This window comes from Drepanopeziza brunnea, assembly GCF_022702325.1.
Source record: "Drepanopeziza brunnea f. sp. 'multigermtubi' strain 214-2 chromosome Unknown ctg13, whole genome shotgun sequence".
Classification (NCBI taxonomy): Eukaryota; Fungi; Ascomycota; class Leotiomycetes; order Helotiales; family Drepanopezizaceae; genus Drepanopeziza; species Drepanopeziza brunnea.
In genome coordinates, this window is record NW_027094076.1 from 1429312 (window position 1) to 1445180 (window position 15869).

The 15869-nt window shown below is 49.6% G+C and overlaps 8 protein-coding genes across 8 annotated transcripts; 4 read left to right on the plus strand and 4 right to left on the minus strand.

Annotated features, from left to right (window-relative positions):
- Positions 1-330: 330 nt before the first annotated feature.
- Positions 331-1483, plus strand: L3040_007534 (uncharacterized protein; the record flags this gene model as incomplete). Its single annotated transcript, XM_007291261.2, has 4 exons — positions 331-619; positions 1013-1091; positions 1162-1366; positions 1427-1483. 4 exons carry the CDS (start codon positions 331-333, stop codon positions 1481-1483), a joined length of 630 nt encoding a protein of 209 aa, XP_007291323.2.
- A 1188-nt stretch (positions 1484-2671) lies between these two features.
- On the plus strand, positions 2672-4512 carry L3040_007535 (uncharacterized protein; the record flags this gene model as incomplete). Its single annotated transcript, XM_007291260.2, has 3 exons — positions 2672-2797; positions 2927-3010; positions 3061-4512. The coding sequence occupies 3 exons, from the start codon at positions 2672-2674 to the stop codon at positions 4510-4512; spliced, it is 1662 nt and encodes a 553-aa protein (XP_007291322.1).
- Positions 4513-5019: 507 nt separating this feature from the next.
- On the minus strand, positions 5020-6267 carry L3040_007536 (uncharacterized protein; the record flags this gene model as incomplete). Its single annotated transcript, XM_007291259.2, has 3 exons — positions 5020-5885; positions 5941-6159; positions 6234-6267. The coding sequence occupies 3 exons, from the start codon at positions 6265-6267 to the stop codon at positions 5020-5022; spliced, it is 1119 nt and encodes a 372-aa protein (XP_007291321.2).
- An 888-nt stretch (positions 6268-7155) lies between these two features.
- Positions 7156-8453, plus strand: L3040_007537 (uncharacterized protein; the record flags this gene model as incomplete). The annotated part of the gene is made up of 4 exons (XM_007291258.2): positions 7156-7287; positions 7337-8012; positions 8081-8308; positions 8371-8453. 4 exons carry the CDS (start codon positions 7156-7158, stop codon positions 8451-8453), a joined length of 1119 nt encoding a protein of 372 aa, XP_007291320.1.
- Positions 8454-8554: 101 nt separating this feature from the next.
- On the minus strand, positions 8555-10039 carry L3040_007538 (uncharacterized protein; the record flags this gene model as incomplete). The annotated part of the gene is made up of 1 exon (XM_007291257.2): positions 8555-10039. One exon carries the CDS (start codon positions 10037-10039, stop codon positions 8555-8557), a length of 1485 nt encoding a protein of 494 aa, XP_007291319.2.
- Positions 10040-10228: 189 nt separating this feature from the next.
- On the plus strand, positions 10229-10742 carry L3040_007539 (uncharacterized protein; the record flags this gene model as incomplete). Its single annotated transcript, XM_007291256.1, has 4 exons — positions 10229-10258; positions 10388-10459; positions 10536-10610; positions 10668-10742. The coding sequence occupies 4 exons, from the start codon at positions 10229-10231 to the stop codon at positions 10740-10742; spliced, it is 252 nt and encodes an 83-aa protein (XP_007291318.1).
- Positions 10743-10937: 195 nt separating this feature from the next.
- L3040_007540 (uncharacterized protein) lies at positions 10938-11697 on the minus strand (the record flags this gene model as incomplete). The annotated part of the gene is made up of 4 exons (XM_007291255.2): positions 10938-11006; positions 11113-11234; positions 11306-11420; positions 11524-11697. The coding sequence occupies 4 exons, from the start codon at positions 11695-11697 to the stop codon at positions 10938-10940; spliced, it is 480 nt and encodes a 159-aa protein (XP_007291317.2).
- Positions 11698-12077: 380 nt separating this feature from the next.
- On the minus strand, positions 12078-15456 carry L3040_007541 (uncharacterized protein; the record flags this gene model as incomplete). Its single annotated transcript, XM_007291254.2, has 3 exons — positions 12078-13798; positions 13918-15386; positions 15440-15456. 3 exons carry the CDS (start codon positions 15454-15456, stop codon positions 12078-12080), a joined length of 3207 nt encoding a protein of 1068 aa, XP_007291316.2.
- Between the last annotated feature and the right edge of the window lie 413 nt (positions 15457-15869).

A 15869-nucleotide genomic window follows, 5' to 3' on the forward strand; every position in this document is an offset into this window, starting at 1 on the left:
GAGCAGGCATATACCGGTACGATAGTTGTATATTCTAATCTCGCCATGCTGTATACTGGAAATCATATACCGTAGTCTGTCGCTATAAAATAATAAAATAATCAATTGTGTTGTCCCCAAGACCGCCAACACCAGACCACCGCTCTTGCAAGGATTAATTCAAGCAAGTCACACCGACTCACAACTTCACTTAGCCAGATTTCAGTTTTCGAAGTTCTCCTGCAATGAATCCATCCATGCTCATGTCTTTGACACCGCGCCAGGTTTCATGATCTTCAGAATCAGATTCGCACCCCCACGGTCACCCTTGCAGCAGCACCCGCCGCGCCCATGGCAACATCCAGCGAGCACCCTGCTGAAATCCCAGAAGAGCCCCATCTGGCGCATATCACAATTTTTCCGGTGCGCTCATCCGCACATCGAAACGCGCGAGAATCTACCGAATTGGAACGTATCAGAACCAACTACTCTCGAGCGTCCTCCTATCACCAGCGAGCTTTCAGCACACGGTCCAAGAGGCCAGAAAGCTTGCTGGAACGCTTCAACTATGCTCTTCGTAACTTTTGGCGCCGTCAAATTAGCATCGACGTGGACCATGGCGCCTGTAGAGATCACCTTGGTAGGTTTTTTTTCTTTTCTTTTTTTTTCTGCGGTTCCTAAAGTTTATCTGTATTGCGTCTGACCGCTGGCTATTCTGCGTACATTTCACATTTTCCAGGTGGATTCAGAAACATTATCTCTGACTGTGCACATCCTGACTGGAATTTCGGGATGTGGAGCCCGGCAAACTTTCATGTTCAGTATGGCCATCTGTGGTGCTTTCCTATACGTAGTACTTTCCAACAAGCCATGTGCAAGCAAGCATCTGGTTTTCTAGCTCTGCTTATCGGCGAAGTTTGATGGGCAAACTCGAGAGAGATTACCGTAAAGTTATATACCGTTTCCTGCCGTCATTTTGAAGGACACTCTGCGCAATTTCCATGAGATGAAAGTCACTAATAATCACCTACAGCACTAGAGCGCACCTTTCTTGGCTACCTGAGGACATCTCTCGCTCTATCTATGCTTGGAGCCATTGTGGCTCAACTATAGTGCGCACCCCCACCCGATGCCGACTTTTGCTCTACGATCAGATACTGATGGCCAGTTTTTGGTCGGTAGCCGACTTCAGCTTACACCCACCCCAAATCCTGGCTTCGGCTTCTTCGTGCTGGGAAAGCCGCTCTCAATCATCTGCCAAGGATCAGCAATCTACACCTTGTTGCTCGGGGCCTTTCGAATTTGGAGAATGCAAAACGCAATCGTCAGAGGAAAGGCCATCACCGGTGGCTTTGAAATCGTCGCTCTTGCGGCTGGCTTCCTTGCGGTGAGTACACATTCTTTGTTCAAGCCAGCAGCACATTGCTGAATGATAACGTATGAATAGATATTGTTTCTCTTCACTGTACTTGTTATTGCAGTGAGCGTCTCCAAAGAGGTCTGATTCGCTCGGCCTATGAAGTGATCATACAAGATAGGTCATCCGAGCTGAACAACCACGATAGCAAGGTCGTATCTGCCAGAGCCACCGGGCGAAGGGTGGCCATTGAAGGTCTTTGTGGCACAAGGGGTCTGTCAGTGGCATAATCCTCCATGCCAGTTAAAAGACGGATTGCTGGGAGACCTTGCGCATCTCTCACATGCCACAGTCTCCTGGCCAACCCGCAAGCTTCAAGCGCCCGAAAGGCTTTGAGACGCAGAAGGTTTTAGTAGTGCCGAAAAGAATGCAAAGCTTGACTTATATCATCAAACCTACAAGTGCAAAAGATCTGTCGTGATACCGACTCATTACCCGGGGAGGCTCGGCTCAAATCAGGTACCTCAGTGTGCAACTAAGTAGAGCAGTATAGGGAGAGCTGGATATCTATACGTCGTACAGGCAATTATTTTGGAACGTTCTGAAATCGTAGATGTCTTCTCTGTGCTTCCTGAATTTGTCACGAAGTAAGGTAGCATAGAGGTGTGTCTGTATATCATTGTGTAAATATAATAGTGTACATATAATAGTGTATATATAGTGGTATATATATACATCAACTCGATGTTTTCTTCTCCCTGTTTTATCCCAGCTAGGTATCTTTCATTTGATCTATAGGAAACTACCTGGTACCTGTCATACAGATACCTATAACCGTGGGTCCGCTTTGTTCCTTGGCCCCGATGCTCCGATCATGTGATATGCCCCTAGTAACGATCACCCGTCTCGCGTTTGCCAGGTCTTTCTCGTTCTTATTTCATCGGTACAACATTTCTCCTGTACAACAACCTGACGAACTTAATCTCAATTTCGCTGTCAATACCCGGCGCAGGCGCATCAGCAGTCAAGTCCAGGTCGCACCGCAACACAAACAGAGAGCTAGCTGAGTCGCTGCTTATACCACACATCCTTACAGCTGGGACTTGCTTGTTGCATCTTGTACCTCGCCACCACCAACTTGGCGATTACGCAAGGACCAGCGCGTCCGATCATAAGTAACGATCCCAGTTCGCGGAGTCGCTCTTGAAGAAGAAAAAATAAAAAATAAAAAAAGAGCCGCAACCTCCTTCAAGCCCCATCGCCTCTATCAATTCTTTTCAACTTCCCTTCTCGATTTCTTTCTTCGCCATTCATTCGCCATTTGGCACTTTCAATATGGGGTGGTCAAAGTCAACCCGGATAAAGATCATGCTGGGGATCGATATGCTCTTCTTGGTCCTGGAGCTGGGCACGGGTATCTGGGTGGGCAGTCTGGCTTTGATGGCCGATGCCTTTCATATGGTGAGCACTACTCCACAAACTCTGATCTTCCAGACTGGTCCTTTGCAGTCATTGACCTGATATGCCAGCTGGGGGACGAGGACGGAGGAGGTGATGCTGATGCTGATGCTGATGCTGACTGCCATGTAGTTGAACGATATCATTTCTCTTATTGTCGGATTGTGGGCTGTTGAGGCTACGAAAAAGTCTGCGACCGACAAATACTCATTTGGAGTTAGTATATCCATTCTCTCGGTGCGCGGATATGTCCTGATGGCTCGCAGATGTTGCGTGCGGAAATCCTGGGTGCTGCCTTCAACGCAGTTTTCCTCATAGCTCTCTGCCTTTCGATCATCCTTGAAGCTATTCAGCGCCTCCTCGACCCTCCCGAGATTAGCAATCCAATGTTGATTTTTATTGTCGGATCGCTAGGTCTTGCTTCCAACTTGGCAGGATTCTTGGTTCTCGGAGGCCATGGACATTCCCATGGCCCTGAGGAGCATGACCACGGAGACGAAATTTCGCACGCTGAGGAAGGACATGCCCACAGTCATCACGCAGAGCACTCGCATGCCATTAGCCATGGACAGCAAGACCTTGACGAGGGAGCTATTGGAGACCATTACCCAGAGGCCCTTGTAGCTCGAGCAAAGAGGCCAGCCCAACAACTGAGATTTTCTACGGAGGATGAAGAGGCAAATACCAACGTTGATTCATCTCCCAGCAAGTCCACTAAGCACAGAAGAAGAGGGAGCAGCATCAGAAACAACCGATACTCGACTCCTGATGACTTCAGCATTCATCCTTCTACCTTCAGACAGGACATCATTGCTGCTAGCAAGTCTCAAATCGAGAGCGACAGCACGTCCGAGGATGAGGGAGTTGTTGCAGAGCCCACCGAGAACACTGCTCTTCTCTCTGGAATCATCTCACCGGGGCCATCGAAAAGACACGACCACGACCATGAGCATGGAATTCCGAAACCAAGATACGATTTGTGGCACGCAGCACATAACCACAACAAGCCTAAGAAAGTCAAGAGCGGTGGACACAGCCACAACCACGCCGATATGGGAATGAACGCTATGATTCTTCACGTCATTGGCGATGCCCTTGGGAACGTTGGGGTCATGGTCGCGGCCCTAATCATCTGGTTTTCTAACTGGTCAGGCAGATTCTACGCTGATCCCGCTGTCTCCTTGTTCATTACGCTCATTATTCTCAAATCCACCATACCTCTTACCAAAGCCACCGCCAAGATCCTCCTCCAAGCCACGCCAGATCATATTGACACCACCGAGCTCAAGGAGGACATCAGCTCGCTCTCAGGTGTCGTCAACTGTCACCACGTCCACATCTGGCAACTGAGCGATACTCAAGTTGTAGCTTCCATGCACATTCAAGTCGATTTTCCAATCAGTGAGGCCGGTGGTGAGAGGTACATGATGCTTTCTAAGAACATCCGTCAATGCCTCCACGCCTACGGAATCCACAGCGCCACCATCCAGCCTGAGTACTGCATTGACAAGAGCCATGACCACACTGGCGAGCGACCCGGAGCTGTCGGGCTAGATGGTATTGTCAGCCAACAGCGATGCGGCCTCGATGACGAGGACTCATGCCTCCTGGAGTGTGTAGACGACTGTGGTGCGAAGGGCTGCTGTTCATCGTCGAAGGCGGCGTCTGACTCAGAACATGACCATCACGATCATGACCACGACGGACACGTCCATTAAGCCCCTCCCCCTTTTTTTTTGGCCACGAGGAGGCTCGCCAAATAGTAAGTTTCTGTAATACATACATACGACCCGGCCCATATCTTAATGAAAGATGGGTCTCGGGGGCGTTTTGGTGGGAGACTCTGCGGGCCTAGAACACTACATATTTTTACCCTACTTCCCAGAGGGGTTTTGGCTTGCCTGAGCCTGCCGGGTTTAGCTGTTTATATATAGCAGGCGTATAGCTTTACAGGCCTCTTTCTGGCAGATAGATAATTGACGGGATGGTAAACTTCAAGCAATAGATCTGAAAGCGTAAATTACTTGGGTGAGACACTCCCTGCTCCCTATGGGCTCTGTAAACAGACCTATGAATCAATGCTACTGTCAGCCTGCTCTACAACCAGAAACGTCACTCAAGGAAGTCATGGATATTCTTGAGATTTCTCTACTCTTAAAAAGAAAGGCTTGAGAAGCAGGAGATCTAAAGTTTTGGTTCACGATTCGCCCCTAAAGATTCGTTTATTATAAGAGATCCTTCGGCAAAGTAGCCACCTTTTCTTGGAAGAGCTTCTCGGCCTTGGACCATACAGGATGAGTTTTCCACTCCTTCAGCTCCAGCAGACTGGGCAACAAGTCCTTGCTGAAAGCGTCGCTTGCCTCGCGAGGAAGCAGACTGGGCAAGTGATCGATGCTGATGACCGACAACTTTGGCTCTCCCTTGACCTCGACCGGCACCGTTGGCTCGGTAAAAGTGGTAGCAACAGTGTAGATGGGGATGGGGTTGTTTGGGTTGGTGGTGTCGGCGCTGACGTCGCAGATGACAGACAGCTTGCGGTTGGGGGTATCAAGACTCTCCGAGTCGACAAAGTTGGGGATCTTGGACATGAGGTATATGCAGTTGACGAAGATGTCACTCTCCACAATCTCAGGGAATGGTCCACCCTTAGCCGTCTCTGCCATATCCCACTTCAACACGTTCTCGGTAGGGACGCCTGCTCTCAGGCAGAGATCTACAGCACCGCTACCGCATCTTCCGAGGGCACCAATGACCAGAACACGAGGATCCTTGCCACTTTTCTCCTTTCCGGCAGCAATTGCCTTCTTGACGTCAGCAATCAGGGCATCTTCGTTGGGGTAGCTTTGGACGCTTGGGAAGGGCTCGGAAGCGGGGTGAGTGAGTTGCCAGGCCCAGGTCTCGAGGGCAAGCGCTGCGCCAGCAAAGCCAGCGTGGTATCCGAAGGCTGCTACTCTACGGCCCTTGTCGTCGGTGAGGAACTCGAGATCGAGGAGGGTACCGCCGCCGCGGGGGAATCGAGACAGAACTTTGTCCCAGCCACCTTGTTGCTTGTAGCAATGGGCGAATTGGACATGAACATGCTTGAGGGGAACTGGATTAAGTCAGGTGTTGCAATTCCAAAGACCAATGAGGGGACTTTGACCTACAATCATCCACGGGAAGCTCCTTCAACCCAATAATGATGTGATCTGTAGGGGCCTCGCGCCAAGTATCCTCTGGCACCAAAGTAGCTCCAACCTTCTCGAACTCCTCATCTTCGAATATGCGCTCCGGACTACGCTCGACTCTCACAGTGTACCCAGCATCGATCAGTGCTTTGGCAGTAGCTGGTGTGAGGGCGGATCGGTGCTCAAGAGCCTTGCCCACTGACGAACGAACGCATTAGTATTTGGCGCAACATGGCAGCGCAAGAAGGGATACAGAATCAGTGAGATCTTACATTCGGAGCGGAGGTGAAGAGTGGTTCCGGCCATGATGTTTGTTGACTGGAAATTGCAAGATGAGACAGAGGAGGGGTGGAGGGGTGGAGGGGTAGAAATTTTGCTTTTATTCTGCCGCCCACGGCTTGACTAACTCACCGCCATATTCAGGGGAGGGGTCTCCGCCGATACAGGAACCTTCACAACCCGACATGAACGTGTGTATATATATACATACCTACTCACAGAACACACCTACACACAGAACATCTCAACATCCAGGATGCAGAGGACTGCAGAGGACGTCAGCCATGTTCTTGCCCGCAAGATTCAACAGGTTTGATCTTCCGGGCCTCTCACAGCTGGCATCTAGAAGTATCTTCTTTTCCTTCCCTTGTCTTTTCGCTCCGTTCGTGGTTGTTTGACTCATTTCGATTGGCATATCTTCTTCTCCCACCACTGCAAACACATGTACACCGGCTCAGTCAGCTTGATGTCAGCGAACTCAATTTGAAATGTTGAAATATCACCGCATCCTACGGAGAAGTGAAGTCCTCTAGGAGTGGTGCTGTCACACATTGTTCTCGGTTTGTTTCGTCGTTGTTTCCAAACGAGATCCGGATGCAGAGATCGAGCGGATAGGGATCAAGGATACAACTAGTGACGATCAACCGCACCTTCATTCGACTCTTATTGGGCTGCACTGCATCAAGTCTGGGCAACCTGAAGCTTGCATAAACCCTTTCTGAGAATCATGTGGGTGTGTTCGCGCCGGTTTTATATATTGCCTTAGACCGCCAGCTGCTCTTGGGGTCTTCTTGGACGAGGTTCGTCGAATCTTGCTGGCATGTTCGTCCTCCAGCGCTGAGACATCTCGACGCTGGATATCGGTTGCTGTTTTTCTTCTCTTTCTTTGGCTTTTGCGGATGGATAGCTGCGGGCATGGCTTCCTACTCACGATTGCCTGGTGCTCTCGTCTTTTTTTTGTTGTACCTTCAATGTTTTTGTAATGTGGTCAGGGGTCAGGGCCAAACACTCCCTGGATTTGGAGATACAGTTCAAATACTTGGAGGTGTAAGTTCTCCAGAATACAGCCATAGAATTTCCATTTTAACACCCTCAGATGGAACGTACAGACCAAGATTTCCAAGACGGCCTCACTCTCGACATCCTATCCCCTAAGAACCGCACCGTCGTCGTAACCCAGAACAAAGCACCCCTCTCCTCCGTCTACATGGAAGGCACCACAGGCGGCCCCTTTGTCCCCTTATCCAACTACTCCTATATCATCAAGACGAGCGACCAAGCCGCCGACCTCATTGCCAAAATCGAAATCCCTTACGATCCCGCCGTACTTGCACAACAAGGCATCCAAGAGTCCAACACCTACGTCGCTTCACTAGCCCCTGACGGAAAAGCATGGATCGTAAATGACTCCACGCGCAACGTGCATCGCAGCGAGAACAACACCCGTATCGTCAAGATGACCTCCATAGAAGGCGAGTATATAATCGTCGGGCGTAAGAGTGTTGATTCCGCCAATATTTTCGTGCAGTACGGTCAAGGCGATACACGGACGGTTAATTTCACAGGGGGAACGGGCAACCAGTGCGCGGAGTTTATCGACGGGATGCGCTTCACTGTGAAGACGGACCAGGATTTGAAGATGAATGTTGCGATTAAGGAGGGCGTTAATCCGGGTACGCTGCCGGCCAATACGGTGTCCTTGAACTCATTCATGTGGATCGTTAATACGAGTGCGCCGTTTTCAAAGGTAGACGCTGAGATGGATATTCCTTGTACGTATCCCAGCGGTTCCTGAGAAAGGGTAGTGCTTTCTGGGTGAGGGGACTGATAGCTAGCGTAGTCAACAGGAAAATGCTCGTTGCGATGAGACCAGATGGCTCTTCACCGTCGACTATGCTACAGGTTGGCAGACGCGCGCTCAATGCTACTAGTGGGACTTTCTTGCCTCTTAACCGGGACGCACAGTATGTGAGGGAGTTGCCAGAGGACAGGATTGTCGTACCTCAAGTGAATCAGTTAGATGGACAGTACATCATTTTGGTTGGGCAGCCGAAGGCAGTTGGTGAAAGTAAGTTACCGATGCTCTAGAAGGGTTGAGACATTGGAAACTAATGATTGCGTTTTTGTTAGCCCTTCCTCAAGCAGCAATTATAAAGCCCGGGAAGAGAAATTCGAAGAGGAGAGAGAGGAGGAGGTGGATACCTGGTTTCTAGATACCATGTAGTGGTGTAGGTAATTCTTCCAATTAAAGCTTAATTTTTTCCGGGACTCTTTGTCTGGCGGTCCACGACTCGAATTCATTTATCTAGTATCTCTAGCCTACATCCTCCGCGTTAGGTTGGGCTATGGGGGTGTTCCCAAAATTCCCAAAACTCTCCAAGCCTCTATCAGAAATCATAGGAATCGCAACCCCTGTGCTTGCTTGAGCCGCCAACTTTGCAGGATTGGCAACAGCGCCGTTCGTGTCTGCTTTCAACGCAGCATACCGATTGCCGGCCTGCTTCAGCAATTCCTGGACTTCCATCTCCCGCGCGGCAATCTCGTCCTTCTCCCGCTTCGACGCCTCCATCTGCCGATGTCTTTTCGCCAGCTCTTGCTCCATGGAGCTCAGCGTCGTTTGTAATCTCTCCAAACACTCGGACAGCGCTGGCAAAGGCGTGATCTTTGAAGGGATCTGTGCAGCACCAACCTCCGCACTCTCCTCGTTCTTGTGAAGGCCATCCATACCAGCACGAGTCTGAGCAATTTCGTACGCCGCTCGCCTCTCAGCCTCCGAATCATCAGACCCCTCATCTGAACTGCCTTCTGCTTGATGAATCATATCAGCCATCTCTTTCCTTTGCCTCTTCCTCGCTTCTCTTTCCTGTTTCTTGCCAAGCGAGATCCGTCCATCATCAACAAACTCGTCAAAGCCCTCCCCCAAATCCTCATCTTCTCTCACCAATCGGCTCTCCCCTTTCGGCTTCCTCGGCAGAAGAGAGATCTCCTGTCTATGTTGACCATCGTCGTCGTTGAAAGATATGAAATCCTTTTCCTGAGCCATGCGCGCTCTCCGTTCTTTCTTCTCCCGTATCTCGGCTTCACTAGGTATGAACGATGGACTGGCGAATTTATCCTCCGTATCAACAATGATCGCACCCTCTAGCTCTGACGCATCAAGCCCCTCTTCATGCACAGCTGTAGCATGCAAGGCCAACAAATCCTTCGGCGTAGAAGGCGTCGAGCTCTTAAGTTCCTCTAGGTAGTCCTTGCTGTACGTCGGCCGCTCCTCATCGTCGTCATTCGTACGCATAGGGAGTGCTTGATACGAAATGTTTTTCTTGGTGGCATTTCCTTCCATAACTCGCCGGCCCAAAGTTGGTTTCTTCGGTGTGAACACTTCATCGTCCTCTAATGCTTCTGCGGCATCTCCCGATATGATCTCGCCAGGTCCAAATGACAATCTCGAAGTTCTCGGTTTCTTCTTCATCAGAGAGCTTGATCGTCCTATCGTAGGCTTGTTGGAAACCTGTAGCCCAGTGGCATCGCCGCCATCTTGCGATTCGTCCTCGAAGGCGATGCTTTGGCGTAGTGAAGACTTCTTGAATGCTTTCCGACCGAGAAGCGAGGTAGGACCTCCAGTATTTGCTAGAGTTGCCTCGTCAGCTGGCTTCTCGAGATCAGCTGGATTCGTAGCTGTAATAGCTTCAGGGTACTTACGAGTGTTCACAGGCTCTTGTACATCTTTGGCGCCGTCCTCCTCATCTTCATCAACCTGTATCTTGCGAGCTTTCCGCTTGGATCCAAAGGCAGACTTCATGACCGCTTTGCACTGAACTTTCTGACTCTGAACAGTCGGATTTCGCAAGGGACCCTCGGGACTTCACGTCTGAATATCGAAATCCTTATCGTCACGTGTCGCAGCCTACTAGCCGCATAACTTTCCAAAGCACTCAGCACGACTCACCACGCCCGAGGACACCCTCGAACTCTCAAACCTACTGTCAAGATGCCTCAAGCTCAGCCCGAGCTCAAGAAGGTATGTGCCTTGATGCCGTATATTTAAAAAGCTTGCGATTTCTGTGCTGCGCGCCGCACGCGCGAGTAGCGCAACGCCTACAAGAATGACTGCTGTGAATGCCAGCGCTGGACTGACCTGTTGCTCCAGTACCTCGATAAACGGCTCTTCGTGCAGCTGAACGGAACCCGGAAGGTCATTGGTATTTTGAGAGGATACGATGTATGTCTATCTTGGAGAATTGGAGAGGGGACTCTGCGGTGGGAAGTTAGTTGTGCTGATGGTGTTGGAATTGTAGGTCTTTCTGAACATCGTGCTGGATGATGCTGTGGAGGAGAAGGATGGTGGGGAGAAAGTCAGGCTGGGCATGGTGGTTAGTTCTCCCTCTACACTGCATACAAGGGAGAGAGGGCTCATGTTGGTGTTACAGGTCATTCGAGGAAACTCCGTTGTGATGCTCGAGGCGTTGGAGAGAATAGGCGGCGGACGAGAGAACCGGGAATGAAGCACGAAATATGAGCTGGTGGGGAGGACCTGATCAGCCGGAGGGAAGGTCAAAAGTCTCTGCTGTTTCTGGGATCAATTATGGCGTTTGCGAGGGGAAGGCTCTTCGATAAATACCATTTCACGCATGGGAAAAAATCAATGAATGAATACCGGTTCTCTGCCCGATGTTTTTGGTGCGCAGCGAAGGGCTGGATTACAGGAATTGCTCCCAGTACTTTGCCTCGAAACCATCGACCATTGAACCTTCGAAATCTTTGACCCACTTCGATACTTATGGTCAGCAGGATGTCCCTCAGCAAAGAACGGGCGCACACGACGGTCAAGCGGTACTAGGACAAAGTAATATGAATTTGGAGGAGAACACTTACGCCCTTGATTCCACCCTGGAGAACAAACACCTTAAGCTCACTCTTCCTCCCAAACTTGGACACATCATTGATATAATCCTGCATCCAACCCGCACACCTCGGTCCCCTTCCGCTCGAAGAGCCTTTCCACTCACGACATCAGCATTCAAAGTCCTCCCAAATCCCCGTCGACTCGCAGCCCTTCCATACTTACCACAATAGAAGATAACCCGCGTGATCGAAGCCCTATCACAAAGCTCCAGCAGCGTCTTGCGAGACTGGTAGAAGCTCTGAGCGGGCAGGTTGAGCGACGTCTTGATGGTTCCGCCCTGCACGAATGAATGAGTACGAAATACCCATACCTTTAACCTGCGTCTTCTATTTGTTTGCATGTCCTGACGCCTCTGGATTGTGTTCTACCCACCCACTTACCTCCCAATCATTCCTCCTAACGTCAACGAGCAAGAACGATCTCGGCTCGTTCTTGATATCCATGTCGTCAAAGGCAGCGTAGAGCTCATCCGCGCTCATCTCTGGACATCTGGCTCGGGGAGCTGGGAAGGCCTCCCACCAGTTTTCTGTCTTTGGGGTTGGTGTTTCGGCCATTTTCTGTAGATTCTTTGCTGGATTTGGAAATGTGAGTTTGGGGAGGGGCAGTGTTGACTTTTGTACTTGGTAGCTACAAGTCTTGTGGCACCTTCTTACCGGTGAGTTTGACTCAACATTTTCCCCCTCTTAGTTTCCGGTATTTCTAGATATCGTACAGAGATTTAGGATATGAGTATACAGAGAGGGATGACTCCAGGATAAGATTCCCGCTTCATTCATATCGAATTTGTAGCTTCTTTTATCTACTGGAGTTTGGAGTGCGGATCTACTGGTAAACAAATCTGTTTCAAGCCTCGACGCAACGTCAATTATAGGAACGCTCGTACGTCTTAAAATTCATGTTGGGTATTACTTTAAAGATTCGGTACAAACGCTGCCTAGGCCTTATCTTTCTTGGAAGCCTTCTTCGACTTTTTATGCGCCTTATCCCCCATTTCCTTAGCATAAATATCAGCAGCAGTCTCATCTGCCTTCCTCTTGGACTTCGCGCTCTTTACACTGACAATCATATTCTTCTTTCCACCCTTGCGCACCTGCTCTTCAGCAGCCGCCCATCCCGGAGCCCCGGCCTCAATCTCATATTGCTCTAGTGGCAACGCATCGATCAGCTCTCTTTGCTTCTCTTTCAAGGCCTTCAAGGCCTCATCGCCACCTTCCTCGAGTTCTTCTTCCAAACCGGTCTCCAGAGGAACGAATTTGTTATCGACAATCTCGTCGTCATGGGCTCCACTGGCGTCTTCGCGGCTTACACCAATGTTTTCCTGCGCTGGCAGCTCCAGCTTGTAGGCGCCCGATACTATTTCGGTGAAGTGAGTGCTCATCTTGCGCATCGTCTTGATGAACAAGGCGAGTAGTTGTGCCGATTGGATCTTCTCCAATTCCTTCTCTAGCATGTCGAAATCTTTACTTTGTAGCCCAACGGCAAGAAGTACAGATTGTTGCAGACCACTGAGCGTGATTTCTGACTTCAAGGGACCGATGAAGTAAGATTTCGCAAGATCTGGGACCAGGTCGAGAATGACGTGGTAGTCCAGCATATTGTTGGCATAAGAAGCTAACCGCTTGAGATCCCATGGATTCAGTATCCGGTCCAAATCCTCTTTGGAAAATCGCTTTGGTTGAAGTGAAGTGTCGAGTTTTGCACCCTTGTTGGCGAGCTCATCGATGATGAGCGCTAGCTCGGATGGGAACTCCTTAAACTGGTACTGCAGAAGCTTGATAAAGCGATGTTGGAAATCCCGGGAGAAAGAGCCAAGCCATGATATCTCTTCGCCAGATCCAAGGGCTCTGACCATGACGCAAGTGTGCTCTCCTGTGAGTTCATTCGCGGTCTGTCTAAGGTACAATGGAGCAAAAGCAGCCTGGCCCCAGAATTTGAGCAGAGGCTTTGTCAGTCCGTAGCTTACACCGACATAGTCAAGCTTTTCCGGTCGACGTTCAGAGAGCTTAGAGAAAAGAGGCGGCATCTTTTTGAAGTCTCTGACTTTGATGTTGTCGTCGAGAAGCGAGGAATTAGCGAGCTCCTCATCAGTTACCCGGGTTATTGTTTGTTCCACAGAGCTAGCGGCATCCTCGGACAAATTGGCAAACTTGCCCTCATAGAAGTCAACAAGTAGCTCGAGAGCTTTCTTGCCGTATCCCATCCGAACATAATTGGGGTTCGTGGCGATTCTGACAACACGCGCACCCGACAAGCCTGCGAACTCATCGTCTTGAAATTGCTGGCTCACAATCCAGGGAATAAGATCACCTGCCGCTCTCTTTCCTCTACTTAGACTGTTCGCAACACTCGCTTTGCTAATCTGACCTTCTAATGCAACTTGAATGACACATAATGGCTCGGGTAGACGTTTGCTGTTTTCGGAAACAGGGGGTATCAGAACGAAAAGTTGGTGTGCTGGGGCGTCGCTCATCAATTGGAGATCATCGGGAGAATTCTTGTAATGGCTCGCAACGTAGAGAGCAACCATCTGCTGGAGAAACTTTTCGGAGACCTCGTGGAAGGAGAAAAGGGTATCGCGATTCACAAGAACCAGCTCGCAATCTGATGGATGAGGAAATCCCACATTCCGTAAGGGGCCGAGGGTCGCATCTAGGCCTAGGTATAACAAGTCAGCATGGTGTGGGATTTCCGATTTCCCCAAGGCTGCTCCAACTCGCATCTCCAGAAAATCTAGGAGATTCAATATTTTGAGGACGATGACTCGATATACTTACAGAGAACTGTATTCAGCCATTTTTCAACCCCATCGCCTGCGGCGTAACGAATCGGTTCCTTCAGAGATACTTCCCTGAGTGAGCGACCACCTGTGAATACGCTCTGAACCTTTGCAGCTTTCCCAGTCGAGCGGTCATTTACTTGCGTGTTTTCATCTCCATTGGATTTCGCAACACCGCTAGACTGCTTTCGAAGTTGCTCGATCAGCTTCAGGGATAAAGCGCGTCCTGTGCCCTCGTATCCATTGATGGTAGACGCCATGAACACCAAGAAAGGTCCCATCAGTTTTCGTACAAGGGGAAGAGGAATTGCAGCAGCTTCGTCGATGACCAAAAGTTCTGCTTGTCCAAGCACATGTGCATCCTGTGGCTTAATGTACTGTATCGTTTGCCGATGTTGCCGATGGATGTTGACTCGTACAATTGCCTTCTTGAAGTCTGGGTTTGTCGATTGAACAATAGAGTAGTCCTCATGGTCCAGATATCCCAATGCATCAAATCCTTTGAAAATGAATTCAAAGAGGGTCTTCAAGTTTTCTGGGCTCGGGGATGTGATGAAGATATTGCTATAGCCATGAGCTACAGCTGCAGCTATCGCAACACCTAGAGCCGCCGATTTTCCTCGTCCTCTGGCCGCTGTCAATGTGACTGTACTGCGCAGCGTCTTCTCTGCAATGGCGTCCACGAAAGTGAGTAGGGCTTTTGCTTGGTCTACTGTTTTGGCTAGTGTTACCAATGGTCCAAAGTTCGGTGTGTCTTGCAGATTCTCCTTCATGTTCTCCAGCTCCTTCTGCGACTCGGTCTGTGGCTCATCGGGATTCACTGGTGGTAGGGCTGTAACGTTTTTGCCTCCGGATATTGGCAATACGTTCAACTCATCATCTATTACAAGACAAGATTCGCATTTCCCAAGCGACAATATGAATCTCTCGTTGAAGCGGGCCGTCACATCGTCATGTGCCTCCGTTCGGTATCGTGAGTGAACATCCATGGACAGGGTATACAGCTGCTTCAGGCTGGTCATTCCTTTTAGCAGCAGTACTACCAATCCTCCACCCTCAACGGTCTCGATTGTCCGCGCAAGAATATTCGGAGTTATGGCCTCGAAGTCTTGCAGAATACACATTCCATAAGTATTTCCAAGAATCTTTTCCGTCTCTTTGTAGTACGTATATCGAATATTGTGCAGCGAGACGAAAAGTTCGAATGGGTCCTCAGTATTTGCTTCCCGAATTCCTCTCTTGATCTCCTTCTTGATCTTGTTCTCTCTCTTCTTTCGGTGACTCGTGAAGCCCAGCAGTTCTTTCTTGTATGTCCATAGTACCGATTTGTTTGTCTTCATGTCCAATTGGGACATGATGTAATGGAGGCGTACAATAACATCTTTTGGCCTGTCTCCCACCACCACGAAAAAGCTGCGCTTCTTTTCCTGAATCCCGTTGCGCATGAGCGCTGGGATGCGCGAGTCTCTACTCCGAAGTTAGATGTTTCCTGTAAGACAACTGCTATTATTTGTACATACACTTCTTTTCTCTGCATTTTGTTGAGCGAGTTTCGGTCGTGATGCGCGGACTCCTTGCACTGAACTTTTTTTTCACCAACGACCTGCGATTATTTAGACTTTGCGATAAGCCTTGCGCTAAAGTACCTCCCTCCATTGTCAGGTGTCTAGCCTTAGGGACGAGGCTGAGCTCGTTCGTATTTAACGAAATACTCGACATCAATTAAACAAACAACAACAAAAGTTGCCCCCCCCACTACTCTAGTGAGGAGACGAGGGTTTAACGACTACTACAATATTGCTTATCACACCAGCATATTTGCGGCCCTCTCATCAGCCATCTCTATTATCGCATCCAGGGAAGATGCCTAAGCCATGGGGGAACTCCTGTCTACCTTTCTCAGGAACAGACCCCGGAACGAACGTCTCGTCTCCAATCTGGAGAATAGAG